Here is a 15,897-nt window from a genome sequence, read left to right on the forward strand (position 1 = left end):
ATGCAAAGTAGTAAGGCGTGGCACGGGGAAGCTGTCACTTCAGCACCCCCTGCTGGAACAAGCTGGGAGCACAGTCATTATGACGTTCCTTCCCCCCACCCCTCTGCCTCTCTGTTCCCAGCAGCTGGGAAGGCCTGGCTTGGCGTCACTGCGGTTTCACTACCGTCCCCTGGAGCAGGCAGGATCTCTCAAGCTACTGAGCACAAAGGCTCGATATTGCTAGACAGTCAGGTATGCACATACTTGTGCCACCTGACTTTGCCAATAGGTCAGGTATTTTGTTCGGAAAGACTTGGATGCAACAAGTTGTTGAGCTGTGGAGAAATTGGAGAGGGTCCAGAGAAGAGCAACAAGAATGATGAAAGGTCTAGAGAACATGACCTATGAGGGAAGGCTGAAAGAATTGGGTTTGTTTAGTTGAGAAAAGAGAAGATTGAGGGGGGACATGAGAGCAGTTTTCAGGTATCTAAAAGGGCGTCATAAGGAGGAGGGAGAAAACTTGTTCAACTCTGAGGATAGGACAAGAAGCAATGGGCTTAAACTGCAGCAAGGGAGGTTTAGGTTGGACATTAGGAAAAACTTCCTGTCAGGGTGGTGAAACACTGGAATAAATTGCCAGGGAGGTTGTGGAATCCCCATCTCTGGAGATATTTCAGAGTAGGTTAGATAAATGTCTATCAGGGATGGTCTAGACAGTATTTGGCCCTGCCATGAGGACAGGGGTCTGGACTCGATGACCTCTCGAGGGCCCTTCCAGTTCTAGTCTTCTATGATTCTCTCAAGTGTACAGTTCTGGTCAGCAGGGTGCTGCCTCTGTCTGGATGCAAGTGTAGTGCCCTCAAGTGGGGAAGGAAGAGTTTCGCACCTCTGCAGTTAGCCCCCATTCTGTCAGGGTATGTCTACACTAGAAAGTTAGTTCGAACTAACGGACGTTAGTTCGAACTAACTTTCCTATGCGCTACACTAGCGCTCCGTTAGTTCGAACTTAATTCGAACTAACGGAGCGCTTAGTTCGAACTAGGTAAACCTCATTTTACGAGGACTAACGCCTAGTTCGAACTAGCTAGTTCGAACTAAGGGCTGTGTAGCCCTTTAGTTCGAACTAGTGGGAGGCTAAGGCTTCCCAGGTTTCCCTGGTGGCCACTCTGGCCAACACCAGGGAAACTCTATTGCCCCCCTCCCGGCCCCGGAGCCCTTAAAGGGCCACGGGCTGGCTACTCACTTTGTGCCAGTTGCAAGGCTGCAAGCACCCGTGCCTGCACAGCCTGCACCTGCCACACTATGAGCCAGCCATCCGAGGGCTCCCAGCCCTCCACTGCTCCCCAGGACCAGCCTGGCGGCTCCCGGGAGCCTGCCCGGGGGCGCAAAAGGCGGGCGCCCGCCTGGTCAAGTGCGGAGATCGTGGACCTCATCGAGGTTTGGGGGGAAGCCTCCAATGTCCACGATCTCCGCACTAGCCACCGGAACGCGGCCGTCTATGGACGCATGGCTGCCAGCCTGGCCGCCAGGGGCCACCAGCGCAGCCGGGAGCAGGTGCGCTGCAAGATTAAAGACTTGCGGCAGTCCTACTCCCGGGCCTGCCTGCCAGGGGCTGACCCGGAGGCCTGCCCCCACTTCCATGCCCTGGACCGCATCCTGGGGCCTCATGCCGTCCCTGCCCCCCGGGACGTGATTGACCCCGGGGCAGAGGGACCGCTCCTGGACACCGAGGAGGAGGAAGAGGGCTCTGAGAGCCAGGAGCCTGCTGCCAGCCTTCCCAGGACCCGGGACCCCCGAGGCACCCCACAGAGCCGCTCGCCTGCATCATCAGAGGCCGGGGAGGCATCCACCTGTGAGTACCCTCGTGTTCCCCTTATGTGTACGGGGGGCTGGGGCGAGAGGGAGCCCCGGGACCGTGCGCCTGGGCCTTGCCCACCACGGAGCAGCAGCTGGGGATCCTGCAGGGGCCCTGGCCTTGCAGAGGGGAGCTGGGTTTCACACACCTGGGCCCCTGGGGTAATTGACCGCTGGTCTTCTTGCACCACAGCTGCAGCACCGGGGACTGCAGGGCGCACCACCCCGCCTGCAGCAGCCGCCCGCGCCCGGGCAAGCAGGACAGCCAGGAACCAGGAGGACTACCAGAGGCGGCATCTCCGGTTCCTGGACCGACAGCTCCGTCTCCAGGACCACTGGGTCCAGGAGGACCTCAGGCTGCGCCAGAGGAGTCTGGAGGCCCTGGAGGAGCAGGGCCGTGCCCTGCGAGGCCACCTCCAGAGCCTGCTAGACCGCTTTCCATTTCCTCCTCCCCCTGCTCCCCCTCTTGCTCCCCCTCTTGCTCCCCCTCTTGCTCCCCCTGCTCCTCCTGCTCCTCCTGCTTCCGCTCCTGCTTCCTCCACACCCCCTGTCCTCTCTGCCCCCCCCTCCACAACCATTCCCCACCGACGCCCCCGGACCCGCAGTGTGGCGAGACGGGAGAGGCACCCAGACTCCCACCCCTGAGCTTTCCTTTCCCTTCCTCCCTTCCCTCCCCTCCCCTTCCAGCTCCCTCGTCCCAGGTTTCCCCCTCCCTTCTCCCACCTTCATTCCTCCCTCCCCCACCCCAGTTCTGTGAAATAAACAGACGTTTTTGTTGGAAAAACAGGTGTCTTTATTTGACAGTAGGTAGGGAGGGGAAAGGGGAAGGGGGGGGTAGGGTGGAAGAAGGCCCCAGTGGGGCATGCAGGGAGAGGTCAGTCCTCCTCCTCCTCCACCTGGAAGCTCTCCCGCAGGGCTTCCCGGATCCGGATGGCCCCCCGCTGGGCTTCCCGGACGGCGGCGGTGCGGGGCTGACCGTAGTGTCCAGCCATGCGGTCAGCCTCAGCCATCCAGGCTGGCAAGAAAGCCTCCCCCTTCCGCTCACACAAATTGTGGAGCACACAACATGCCGCCACCACGGGAGGGATGTTGTGCTCGGCCAGGTCCAGACGGGTGAGGAGGCATCGAAAGCGGGCTTTCAGTCGCCCGAAGGCCCCCTCCACCACGATGCGGGCCCTGCTCAGCCTGTTATTGAAGGCCTGGCGGGAGGGATTGAGGTGTCCCGTGTAGGGCTTCATGAGCCAGGGCTGCAGTGGGTAGGCGGCATCCCCCACCAGGCAGACGGGCATGTCCACGTCCCCGACCCTGATGTGGCGGTCGGGGAAGAAGGTCCCGTCCTGCAGCCGCTGGCACACGGAGGAGTTCCGGTACACCCGGGCGTCGTGTGCTTTGCCGGACCAGCCCACATTTATGTCCGTCAACTGTCCCCGGTGGTCACATACGGCCTGCAGGATGACGGAGAAGTACCCCTTGCGGTTCACGTACCGGGACGCCTGGTGTTCCGGGGCACGGATGGGGATGTGCGTCCCGTCGATGGCCCCCCCGCAGTTGGGGAAGCCGAGGGCGCCGAATCCCCGGATGACGGCATCCGGGTTGGCGAGGCGGACCACCCTGCGGAGCAGCACCCGGTTGATGGCCTTGACCACCTGCGGAGAGAGACACAGCAAAGCGTCAATCAGTGGGGCGCCCGGGTGGCTGGGAGCGTGCGTGCCCTGGCAGTGCCCCGCGCCCCACTCCCGGAAGCAACCCCCCTGGCGGCGTGTAGTACGGCCGGGACAGCCCGACCCCTCCGGTGCGGGGCGCTTTCGCCTCCTCCCGCCCCCCCCTTTGTCCCTGGGGCGGCCCATCCCCTCCTCGCAGCCCCCCTCCCCCCCGGCTCGGTGGCCGACGAGCGCCGTACCTGCATGAGCACTGCTCCGACAGTGGATCTCCCCACGCCGAACTGGTTCCCGACGGATCGGTAGCTGTCCGGCGTGGAGAGCTTCCAGAGGGCGATGGCCACCCGCTTCTGGAGGGGGATGGCGGGCCTCATGCGAGTGTCCCTTCTTTGCAGGGCAGGGGCGAGCCACTCGCAGAGCTCCAGGAAGGTGTCCCTCCTCATCCTAAAGTTCTGGGTCCACTGTCGGTCGTCCCAGTGCTCCAGGACGATGCGGTCCCACCAGTCGCTGCTGGTGTCCAGACGCCAGATGCGGCGGGGCACGCCGGTGCCGGGGCGCCGCCGCGGCTCCTCCACGGCCCCCAGGGCGGCCAGGCGGAGAGGCAGGGGGCTGACGTTCCCCAGGTGGTGCCAGGCAGCCTCGAGCCATTGCTGGCAGGCTTGCAGCAGCAAGTCCAGAACGTGCACCAGAAGGTGCAGGGCGAGCCGTGGCTCCATGTTGCCACCTGCGGCGGTCCCCCCCGAAGGGAAGCACCGACACAGACGGGCACAGAGACCGACGCTTTGCTGTCCCTCGGCGAGGTTGGCAAGCAAGCAGGAAAAGCTGAGAACCGGCTGTCCAGGGGGGGTCCCTTTAAGCACGAGCCTCAGATAGCCTCAGACAGCAGCCACACAAAGCAACTGCTGACCTGATGCCCTGCCAGAACCGGTTTCAGCTGCCCTTAAATGCCCCCCTGCGTCCAATCAGTGTGGACGCGCTAGTTCGAACTAGCAAAACGCTAGTTCGAACTAGTTTTTAGTTCTAGATGCGCTAGTTCGAACTAGCTTAGTTCGAATTAACTAATTCGAACTAAGTTAGTTCGAACTAGCGCTGTAGTGTAGACGTACCCTGACTTACTTAAAAGAAATATGTTAATTAAATATCTGCCAATGCTCTTACAGGGAAGCAGTGGTCCCTCACATTTTTTCCAATCATGTGTGGTATGTGGGTATGTGTGTGTAGGGGGTGGGTATGTGTGTGTGTGTAGGGTGTGGGTATGCGTGTGTGTAGGGCGTGGGTGCGTGTGTGTAGAGCGTGGGTGTGTGCGTGTGTGTGTGGCGTGGGTATGTGTGTAGGGCATGGCTATGTGTGTGTAGGGCGTGGCTATGTGTGTGTGTGTGGCGTCGGTATGTGTGTGTAGGGAGTGGGTGTGTGTGTGTGTGTGTGTGTGGCGTGGGTATGTGTGTAGGGCGTTGGGGTGTGTGTGTGTGTGTGTGTGTGTGCGCGTGTGTGCGCGCGCCGTGGGTATGTGTGTGTAGGGTGTGGGTATGTGTGTGTGTGTGTGTGGCGTGGGTATGTGTGTGTAGGGCGTGGGTATGTGTGTGTGTGTGTGTGGCGTGTGTGTCTGTGTGTGTGTGTGGCGTGGGTATGTGTGTGTGTAGGGCATGGGTATGTGTGTTTGTGCAGGGTGTGGGTATGAGTGTTTGTGTGTGGTGTGGGTATGTGTGTGTAGGGTGTGGGTATGTGTGTTTGTGTGGCGTGGGTATGTGTGTGTGTGTAGGGTGTGGGTATGCGTGTGTAGGGTGTGGGTATGTTTGTGTGTGGCATGGGTATGTGTGTGTGTGTAGGGTGTGGGTATGTGTGTTTGTGTGTGGCGTGGGTATGTGTGTGTGTGTAGGGTGTAGGTATGCATGTGTAGGGTGTGGGTATGTTTGTGTGTGGCATGGGTATGTGTGTGTGTGTAGGGTGGGTATGAGTGTGTGTGTAGGGTGTGGGTATGCGTGTGTAGGGTGTGGGTATGTTTGTGTGTGGCATGGGTATGTGTGTGTGTGTAGGGTGTGGGTATGTGTGTTTGTGTGTGGCGTGGGTATGTGTGTGTGTGTGTAGGGTGTGGGTATGCGTGTGTAGGGTGTGGATATGTTTGTGTGTGGCATGGGTATGTGTGTGTGTGTGGCGTGGGTATGTGTGTGTGTGTAGGGTGTGGGTATGTGTGTGTAGGGTGTGGGTATGTGTGTGTGTGTGTGTGTGTGTGTGTGTGTAGGGTGTGGGTATGTGTGTGTGTGTGTGTGGCGTGGGTATAAACATAAGAACATAAGAACGTCCGAACTGGGTCAGACTAAAGGTCCATCTAGCCCAGTATCCTGTCTGCCGACAGTGGCCAGCACCAGGTGCCCCAGAGAGGGTGGACTGAAGACAATGATCAAGCGATTTGTCTCCTGCCATCCCTCTCCAGCCTCTGACAGACAGAGGCCAAGGACACCATTTTATCCCCTGGCTAATAGCCTTTTATGGACCTAACCTCCATGAATTTATCCAGCTTCAATTTAAACTCTATTATAGTCCTAGCCTTCACAGCCTCCTCTGGCAAGGAGTTCCACAGGTTGACAACACGCTGTGTGAAGAAGAACTTCCTTTTATTAGTTTTAAACCTGCTACCCATTAATTTCATTTGGTGTCCTCTAGTTCTTCTATTATGGGAACTAATAAATAACTTTTCTTTATCAGCCCTCTCCACACCACTCATGATTTTATAGACCTCTATCCTATCCCCCCTCAGTCTCCTCTTTTCTAAACTGAAAAGTCCCAGTCGCTTTAACCTCTCCTCATATGGGACTCGTTCCAAACCCCTAATCATTTTAGTTGCCCTTTTCTGAACCCTTTCCAAGGCCAAAATAGCTTTTTTGAGGTGAGGAGACCACATCTGTACACAGTATTCAAGATGTGGGCGTACCATAGTTTTATACAGGGGCAGTAAGATATTCTGGGTCTTATTTTCTATCCCTTTCCTAATAATTCCTAGCATCCTATTTGCCTTTTTGACCGCCGCTGCACACTGTGTGGAAGTTTTCAGAGAACTGTCCACGATAACTCCAAGATCTCTTTCCTGATTTGTCGTAGACAAATTAGCCCCCATCATACTGTATGTATAGTTGGGGTTATTTTTCCCAATGTGCATTACTTTACACTTATCCACATTAAATTTCGTTTGCCATTTTGTTGCCCAATCACTCAGTTTGGTGAGATCTTCTTGGAGTCCCTCACAGTCTGCTTCTGACTTGACTATCCTAAACAGTTTGGTATCATCCGCAAACTTTACCACCTCACTGCATACCCCTTTCTCCAGATCATTTATGAATAAGTTGAAAAGGATTGGTCCCAGGACTGACCCTTGGGGTACACCACTAGTTACCCCTCTCCAATCTGAAAATTTACCATTTATTCCTACCCTTTGTTTCCTGTCTTTTAACCAGTTCTCAATCCAAGAAAGGACCTTCCCTCTTATCCCATGGCCATGGAATTTACACAAGAGCCTTTGGTGAGGGACCTTGTCAAAGGCTTTCTGAAAATCCAAGTATACTATATCTACTGGATCCCCCTTGTCCGCATGTTTGTTAACCCCTTCAAAGAACTCTAATAGATTAGTAAGACAGGATTTCCCTTTACAGAAACCATGTTGACTTTTGTCCAACAAATTATGTTCTTCTACATGCCTCACAATTTTATTCTTTACTATTATTTCGACTAATTTGCCCGGTACTGAAGTTAGACTTACCGGTCTGTAATTGCCAGGATCGCCTCTAGAGCCCTTTTTAAATATTGGTGTCACGTTGGCTACCTTCCAGTCATTAGGTACGGAAGCCAATTTAAAGGATAGGTTACAAACCACAGATAATAGCTCAGCAATTTCCCATTTAAGTTCTTTTAGAACCCTTGGATGAATGCCATCCGGTCCCGGAGATTTGTTAACATTAAGTTTTTCTATTTGTTCCAAAACCTCCTCTAATGACACTTCAATCCGGGACAGTTCCTCAGATTCATCACCCACAAAGGACGGTGCAGATTCAGGAATCTCCCCAACGTCCTCAGCCGTGAAGACTGAAGCAAAGAAATCATTTAGTTTCTCCGCAATGGCTTTATCGTCCTTGATTGCTCCTTTTATAGCTCGATCATCTAGGGGACCCACAGGCTTTTTAGCAGGCTTCCTGCTTCTAATGTACTTAAACATTTTGTTATTTCTTTTTGAGTTTTTGGCTAGCTGTTCCTCAAAATCTTTTTTTGCTTTTCTTATTACATTTTTACACTTGATTTGACAGTGTTTATGTTCCTTTCTATTTATCTCACTAGGATTGGACTTCCACTTCTTAAAAGATGCCTTTTTGTCCCTCACTGCTTCTTTTACATGGTGGTTAAGCCACGGGGACTCTTTTTTAGGTCTCTTGCTATGTTCTTTAATTTGGGGTACACATTTAAGTTGGGCCTCTATTATGGTGTCTTTAAAAAGTTTCCATGCAGCTTTCAGGGATTTGGCTCTAGTCACTGTGCCTTTTAATTTCTGTTTAACTAAGCGCCTCATTTTTGTGTAATTCCCCTTTTTGAAATTAAATGCCAGGGAGCTGGACTGCTGAGGTGTTCTTCCCACCACAGGAATGTTGAATGTTATTATATTATGGTCACTATTCCCAAGCGGTCCTGTAACGGTTATATCCTGGACCTGATCCTGCACTCCACTCAGGACTAAATCGAGAATTGCATCTCCCCTTATGGGTTCCTGTACCAGCTGCTCCAAGAAGCAGTCATTTAAGCCATTGAGAAATTTTATCTCCGCTTCTCTTCCTGAGGTGACATGTACCCAGTCAGTATGGGGGTAATTAAAATCCCCCATTATTAGAGAGTTCTCTATTTTGGTAGCCTCTCTAATCTCCCTCAGCATTTCTATGTCAGTATCGCTGTCCTGGTCAGGTGGTCGGTAATATATCCCTACTGCTAATTTCTTATTATTGGAGCATGGAATTTCTATCCATAGCGATTCTATGGAACATGTTGATTCACTTAATATTTTTATTTCATTTGATTCTACTTTATCTTTCACATACAGTGCCAATCCGCCACCCACATGGCCTGCTCTATCCTTCCGATATATTTTATATCCCGGTATGATTGTGTGTCTCAGATTTTCCTCATTCAACCAGGTTTCAGTGATGCCTATTATGTCAATCTCCTCATTTAATACGAGTTGCTCTAGTTCACCCATCTTATTAGTCAGACTCCTAGCATTTGTGTACAAGCACTTTAAAAATTTGCCACTGGTTATTTGCCCTTCCCTGATGCATTGGATTCCTTTGTATGCGGTTGTTTGTCAGCTCTGGCCAATGGTTTGCCCTCTCCCCTCCTCTCTTTCCGACTACAGCTTAGAGAATCTCTATCAACGGATTCTCCTCTAAGAGAAGTCTCCCTCCGATTTACGTGCATCTCCGCACCAATCGGCTTTGCCCCATCTCTTAGTTTAAAAACTGCTCTACGGCCTTTTTAATGTTTAGTGCCAGCAGTCTGGTTCCACCCTGGTTTAGGTGGAGCCCATCCTTCCTGTATAGGCTCCCCCTCTCCCAAAAGTGTCCCCAGTTCCTAATAAATCTAAACCGCTCTTCCCTACACCATCGTCTCATCCACACATTGAGACTCTGAAGCTCTGTCTGCCTACCTGGCCCTACGCGTGGAACTGGAAGCATTTCCGAGAACGCCACCATAGAGGTCCTGGATTTCAGTCTCTTTCTTAGCAGCCTAAATTTGGCCCCCAGGACATCTCTCCTACCCTTCCCTATGTCATTGGTACCTACATGTACCACGACCACCGGCTCCTCCTCAGCACTACACATAAGTCTATCTAGATGTCTCGAGAGATCCACAACCTTCGCACCAGGCAGGCAAGTGACCATACGGTTCTCCCGGTCATCATAAACCCAACTATCTATGTTTCTAATGATCGAATCACCCACTACTAACACCTGCCTCTTCCTAGCTGGCATTCCCGCCCCCTCAGAGGTATCCTCAGTGCGAGAGGATACCGCAACATCCTCTGGGAGGAGGGTCCCAAGTATGGGATGGTTCCCCTCTGTTCCCATTGAATGCTCTTTTCCCTTGAGACTTTCATCCTCCTTAAGAGCACTGGGGCTCTCAGACTGGAGGTGGGACAGTACTACAGTGTCCCGGAAAGTCTCATCAACATAGCTCTCTACCTCCCTTAGCTCCTCCAGTTCAGCCACCCTGGCCTCCAAAGCCCGAACTCGGTCTCTGAGGGTCAGGAGCTCCTTGCAACTGGTGCACACATACGCCACCCGCCCACAGGGCAGGTAATCATACATGTTACACTCGATGCAATAAACAGGATAGCCCCCACTCTGCTGCTGGGCTTCTGTCTCCATGTTTGTAATGAATAAGTTTAAGTACAAACTGGGATTCTTTTTAAACTTCTGGAGTACAGATTATTCTAAGAGTTATGTTTTAAAGAAGGACACAAGTCACTAGTGCCCTCTAAACTCCCTCTCCAAACTCTCCTGTTAGCTGTTCCTGGTCGCGCTCTCCCTGATCGCTGAGTCACAGGCTTATATAGCTCTGGTAGCCCCTCCCCCTGACTGAGGCTCAGCCAATTAACAGAGGCTTCTAGATTTCAAACCTTTTAGAAGTTCCTTCAAACAAATAAACCAACCAACCAAACCAACCAACCAGATAAACACAAGCTCAGCACACTGCAAATAACTCCCCCCCCCCCCACAAACACACACTCCAGACAGCCACTTACCACAAGGGTCCCGTTTTTACTCCTCTTTTACCTGGAGAACTCCCTCTCCAAACTCTCCTGTTACCTGTTCCTGGTCGCGTATGTGTGTGTGTGTGTGTGGTGTGGGTATGTGTGTGGCGTGGGTATGTGTGTGTGGTGTGGGTATGTGTGTAGGGTGTGGGTATGTGTGTTTGTGTGTGGCGTGGGTATGTGTGTGTAGGGTGTGGGTATGTGTGTGTGTGTGTGTGTGGTGTGGGTATGTGTGTGTAGGGTGTGGGTATGTGTGTTTGTGTGTGGCGTGGGTATGTGTGTGTAGGGTATGGGTATGTGTGTGTGTGTGTGTGTGGCGTGGGTATGTGTGTGTGGTGTGGGTATGTGTGTGTGTGTGTGTGTGGCGTGGGTATGTGTGTGTGGTGTGGGTATGTGTGTGTGTGTGGCGTGGGTATGTGTGTGTGTGTAGGGTGTGGGTATGCGTGTCTAGGATGTGGGTATGTGTGTGTGTGTGTGGCGTGGGTATGTGTGTGTGGTGTGGGTATGTGTGTGTGTGTGTGTGTGGCGTGGGTATGTGTGTGTGGTGTGGGTATGTGTGTGTGTGTGGCGTGGGTATGTGTGTGTGTGTAGGGTGTGGGTATGCGTGTCTAGGATGTGGGTATGTGTGTGTGTGTGTGGCGTGGGTATGTGTGTGTGGCGTGGGTATGTGTGTGTGGGGCGTGGGTATGTGTGTGTGTGTAGGGTGTGGGTAGGTGTGTCTAGGGTGTGGGTATGTGTGTGTGTGTGTGGCGTGGGTATGTGTGTGTGTGTAGGGTGTGGGTATGTGTGTGTGGGGTGTGGGTATGTGTGGGGGGGGGGGGAGGGCACGTTGCTGTGCGCTGTTGGACCCTCTCTCCGCTCCCCCCCAGAGGTGGCTGCATTTCGCGCCCCGGGGAGCGGCTGGCCGGGTGGCGCTGCGGCCGCCCTGCACACAGCGCGAGCTCCCGGCCCCGCCCTGCCACATCCCGGCCCGAGGCTGCCCGCTAGGGGGCGCCGGGCGGCAGGTCCCGCGCGGCGAGCCCCTCCCACCACGCGCACTCCCTAGAAGTGTGACCCTCTCGCGCCGCCGTCCGGAAGTGTCTGTCACGTGAGCGGAAGCGAGAGACCGACCGCCCCTCCCCGGCATGGAGGGGACGCTGGAGCAGCACCTGGAAGACACGTCGGTACCGGGAACCCGGGGGAGCCGCCTGGCTCTGGCCGGAAGTGCTGGGGGGGGCTCCCCTGGGTGCGAGCGGAGCGTTGTGCGGGGGCTGCGGCGCCCCCCCCCCCGCAGCGCTGGTCTCTGGGACGGGCGCCCCCCCCCCCCCCGCAGCGCTGGTCTCTGGGACGGGCGCCCCTCCCCCCCCCCCCCCCCCCGCAGCGCTGGTCTCTGCTTCGCCGCCCCCGGGAGCGAACCTCCCTTCCGACGCGGATTGGCGGTCGGGACGGGCAAGGAGCCCGTTTCACTGGCAGGCCGGCCAGGCTGCCGCTACATTGGCAAGATCTTGCCGCCTGTCTACACTGGCTGCGATTGCGCACGAACGCAGGCTACCTCTACACTGGCAGGATTTGCCGGAAATGCTTTTAATGGAAAAATTTTCTGTTAAAAGCATTTTCGGAAAAGTGCATCTAGATTGGCAGGACGCTTTTGCGGGAAAGTGTCCATGCCAATCTAAACGCGCTTTTCTGCAAAAAAGCCCCGATCGCCATTTTTCGCGATCGGGGCTTTTTTGTGAAAGCAAATCTCAGCTGTCTACACTGGCCCTTTTGCGCAAAAGTTTTCAGAAAAAGACTTTTGCCTAAATGGGAGCAGCATAGTATTTCCACAAAAGCACTGACAATCTTTCATGAGATCGTCAGTGCTTTTGCAGAAATTCAAGCAGCCAATGTAGACAGCTGGCAATTTTTTCCACAAAAGCAGATGATTTTGCAGAAAAACTTGCCAGTCTAGACACAGCCTGACATTCTACTGTACGAAATCAGTGCTTCTTGCACAAATGCTTTGACGCTCCCGCTCAGGAATAAGCCCTTTTGCACAACTGTTCTTGCGCAAGAGGCCAGTGTAGACAGGTAACGTTAATTTCTTGCACAAGAAAGCCCAATGGCTAAAATGGCCACCAGAGCTTTCTTGCACAAGAACATCTACACTGGCATGGATGCTCTTGCACAAAAGCAAATCTTTTGCACAAAGGCTCACGCCAATGTAGACGCTCTCTTACTCAAATACTCTAATGCAAAAACTCGTTAGAGTATTTGCACAAAATCTTGCCAATATAGACATAGCCCCTGTGTTTCTCAATCCGTGGTACAAGTCCCCTTAGGGGTACTCAAGAGAAGTCTGGCAATAGTCAACACAACTGACATTTGGAGAAAACTGGTTTTTTGTGTTAAGTTTTACAGCACTTTATTTTTGTACTTCTTACATCCAAAAATGTCATTGTCTGCCTGGCTGTAATTAAGTTGTTTAAACAAATGTGTTGCAATGGTAGAAAAAAATTGTCTGAAAACTGTAGGTCCTGGGGGTACTTAATTTTTTTAAAAGAGGGGTAGGTACTTTATAAAAAAAAAATAGGTTGAGAAATACTGAAGTAGTCAATAGAATTTTTGACTACTCAGTTAGTTGACAGGGGAAGGCAGCCAGCTCAGCCCAGGCTCCTGCTGGGACCAAACCCCACTGCAACTCTGAAATTTAAAAGGCAGTAGGAACCAGGGGGCAGACTGCCTGGCTCCTATTGCCTTTTAAATTGCAGAGCTGCAGCGGGGTTTGCACCCAGTGAGAGCCTGGCTGGCTGCCTGCCTAGCTGGCAGCAGCCCCTGTCCACAGGGGTCCCAGCGGGGAGTTGGGACCCTCTGCAAACAGGGTCTACTGCCAGAGCAGCCTCCCTTGGTCCCCCTCCCCATGCTAGCACAGGTGGGATGGGGAAGTGACCCCACAGAGATGACTCCCTTCAGCACCAGCTCCTTGCTGCCACTGATACAGGGAGGGAAATGCTAGTAGTTAAGTCTAGGTTTATCCACCAATCAGCTCATCAGGTAGTCGACTAATCAACTACTTTACACATCCCTTACTCTACTTGCTGAGTGGTCATCAAATTAACCAACATTTCTAAATAATGAAATGCATTTTGCAGTTATGAAAATTCCTGCTTTCCCTCCCCCTGTAATGTTTTGACAGCCTTTCAAATGGAGCTGTCATTGTTAGAGGGCTGAGAAGATGCCACTTAAATAGTTTCAGATTTCTATGACGCTTACACTGCTGTCTTGACTCCTGATTTGTTTTTCTCCCATCTAATGCTTAAATTGCTGATCTCAGGTTTTGTCTTTATTAGAATGAAGAATCCATCAATAGTTGGAATCCTGTGCACAGATTCACAGGGCCTGAATCTTGGCTGTAAGTGACAAAGTAGCTTATTTCCTTCAGTAAATGGGAATGTTGTCCCAGAACCATTTTAATGTTGAAATATTATGCATGCTTTAAAACACACACCAGAAAAATAGATTTGCTCTCAGCTTTGTCTAGATTCCTGCATTTTCTATTACTCATTTAAAAAAAATCCCATTTTTATCCTTGCTCTACTGTCACAATACTTGAAACATCAAAATGTTCATGGTCTGTGTGTCTGCTTCTCTTAAGAAAACTAATCTATGTAGGAGGAACGTCTAGCCTTTATTTTAGTGATTAAATGTATTTATATTACTGTAGTGCCAACAAGCTCTAGCTATAGACCAGGTTCCTGTATGTCCTAACACAGAGAACAGGCTAAGAATAAGAGAATCTAGCATTAAGCAGCTGTTGCTGATTTGGTAACTGGTATCATTTGATCACTGGTCATTTAATTAGATGGTGGGAAACAAAATTTGGAATGAGGAGCCCAAAGATGGACTATATAATTGTAAAGATTGCTATTGTCAGAGGTATCTTGATGGGCTTATAGGTTAAAAGATCAGCTTATTTCAGTAAAAATGAAAAGAATGGATTTGCATGAAAAAGCAGTACTGGATATTGAACTATATAAATCCTGCAACTATCACTATATAAATGCATCAGTCACAGTTTTGACTACTGTATTTATCTGGGAAGGCTACAGCTAAGAGCACTTTTTAGCAATTACTTGAATACTGTGAAAAATGGATTAAATTAGGACACAGCCAGATAGTTCAGCTAACTTGTTAGGCTATGTAACGAGGGGTGTTACTTGTGTATTTTATAGGTCGGGGAACCCTTTCAGATGAACATGCAGGCGTGATATCAGTGCTAGCCCAGCAGGCAGCCAAACTAACTTCAGATCCTACTGATGTTCCTGTTGTGTGTCTGGAGTCAGATAACGGGTGAGCTTCTTTTTGAAATTGGATATGTCATTCCCTTTTCTCTGGGCCTTGCTCATATCTCATATTTAGGCTCTCCTGGAAATAGTTGATCTTTAGAACATCCTCCAGCTCAAGGTGATTCTGTTTGTGCCCCTGTTCAAGCTGACAGATAGGAATGAAAATGTCACCTTCAGGGGCATATATGGCAGCAACTCTTGCCTTTCTCTGGAGCTTGAATGTGCATTGCTTTAAGATCAGGTCTCAGACCACTATCCAGAAAGGCAGCCAAGGCAGTGCTGAAAGAACCCTCTGCCAGCAGTGATTAAGCATTACATCCTTCTATTGGTAATTCCTGCGTCGTTCAAAATAGCTCTTTACACCTTGTGGTCCTAGTTTTAATTCTCCTGAAAACTTTACAAAGACCTGACTCTCAGGAATCTCCTTAGTTCAAGCTTCTGGCAATAACCGGAGGTGGAGGAGTTAGGAGGAAAGACTAAACCCCAAATCTTTTCTATTCTAAAGAGGATGCAGAGATGGAAAACAGAGTTCTAATCTGAGCTTCCTTTGACAGCATGCAGCAGATACTAAATGTAAGCTACGTTTTTGCTTCTCACCTGCAGATTAGCTGCACTGAGAAGTCTTCAGGGTTGTAGCGGTTAACTATTCTAAACAATGGTTCCTCTGTTTTTCAGAAATATCATGATCCAGAAGCATGATGGCATCACTGTGGCAGTGCACAAAATGGCATCTTGACTGTTCGTACATCTGCATGGGTCTTTTCACCTTTGGACATGCTGGTTGTTGGACTGCTCCATGTTCTCGGCTGCCAGAATACAGAATGTGCTTGCAGAACTCAATTTGGGCCAATCTGAAATACATGGTAGCTTCCCTCCTTTAAACTGGTACCATACAGTCAGGGTCTAACTTCTAGCACGTCTGAACTTACTGTCAAGCATGGTATGTGCTTTAACTCCTCTTGCTTGTGTAATGTAAGCCTAATCTGTAGCCTTACATGTTGAATTCAATAAATTATCTGAACATACAGCTGGCTGTGGAAGCTTGAGTGGAATGCTGGTTTATTTGAACCTCAGTGACCAACTCTAGAGAGACTGTTAGATTCATAAGCCTCCCTCTTGTGCTCTCTTCTCCCCCCCCCCCCACCCCCCTCCCAATTATAATACCTATCCCTCATTTTCCAATGGTCCCCTCTCAAAACCATCAGGCAAACTGACTTGTAAGGTAAACAAGTTGCCTTTATACATCAAAGAAAGAGCCAAGCCCAATTAAGATTTTGTAAAACACCTTTAATCCTATATGCCTTTCAATATACATACT

At 51.2% G+C, this 15,897-nt stretch overlaps 2 protein-coding genes across 2 annotated transcripts; both read left to right on the top strand.

The window, feature by feature from the left end:
- The first annotated feature begins 1,025 nt into the window (after positions 1–1,025).
- LOC149521407 (uncharacterized) lies at positions 1,026–2,656 on the top strand. The gene is made up of 2 exons (XM_089773710.1): positions 1,026–1,831; positions 2,027–2,656. The coding sequence occupies exons 1-2, from the start codon at positions 1,282–1,284 to the stop codon at positions 2,476–2,478; spliced, it is 1,002 nt and encodes a 333-aa protein (XP_089629836.1). The 5' UTR covers positions 1,026–1,281; the 3' UTR covers positions 2,479–2,656.
- Positions 2,657–11,309: 8,653 nt separating this feature from the next.
- LAMTOR5 (late endosomal/lysosomal adaptor, MAPK and MTOR activator 5) lies at positions 11,310–15,604 on the top strand. The gene is made up of 4 exons (XM_075910267.2): positions 11,310–11,434; positions 13,584–13,645; positions 14,466–14,583; positions 15,255–15,604. The coding sequence occupies exons 1-4, from the start codon at positions 11,400–11,402 to the stop codon at positions 15,313–15,315; spliced, it is 276 nt and encodes a 91-aa protein (XP_075766382.1). The 5' UTR covers positions 11,310–11,399; the 3' UTR covers positions 15,316–15,604.
- The last annotated feature ends 293 nt before the right edge of the window (positions 15,605–15,897 follow it).

The sequence above is a fragment of the Pelodiscus sinensis genome, chromosome 27 (genome assembly GCF_052426305.1).
Source record: "Pelodiscus sinensis isolate ZL-2025 chromosome 27, ASM5242630v1, whole genome shotgun sequence".
NCBI classification, from domain to species: Eukaryota; Metazoa; Chordata; order Testudines; family Trionychidae; genus Pelodiscus; species Pelodiscus sinensis.

Coding starts and splice junctions, on each gene's coding strand:
- LOC149521407 (XM_089773710.1), top strand. CDS start 1,282: ATGAGCCAGCCATCCGAGGGCTCCCAGCCCTCCACTGCTCCCCAGGAC. Junction 1,832..2,026: donor GGCCGGGGAGGCATCCACCT/GTGAGTACCCTC, acceptor CTTGCACCACAG/CTGCAGCACCGGGGACTGCA.
- LAMTOR5 (XM_075910267.2), top strand. CDS start 11,400: ATGGAGGGGACGCTGGAGCAGCACCTGGAAGACAC. Junction 13,646..14,465: donor ACAGGGCCTGAATCTTGGCT/GTAAGTGACAAA, acceptor TGTATTTTATAG/GTCGGGGAACCCTTTCAGAT. Junction 14,584..15,254: donor TGTCTGGAGTCAGATAACGG/GTGAGCTTCTTT, acceptor TCTGTTTTTCAG/AAATATCATGATCCAGAAGC.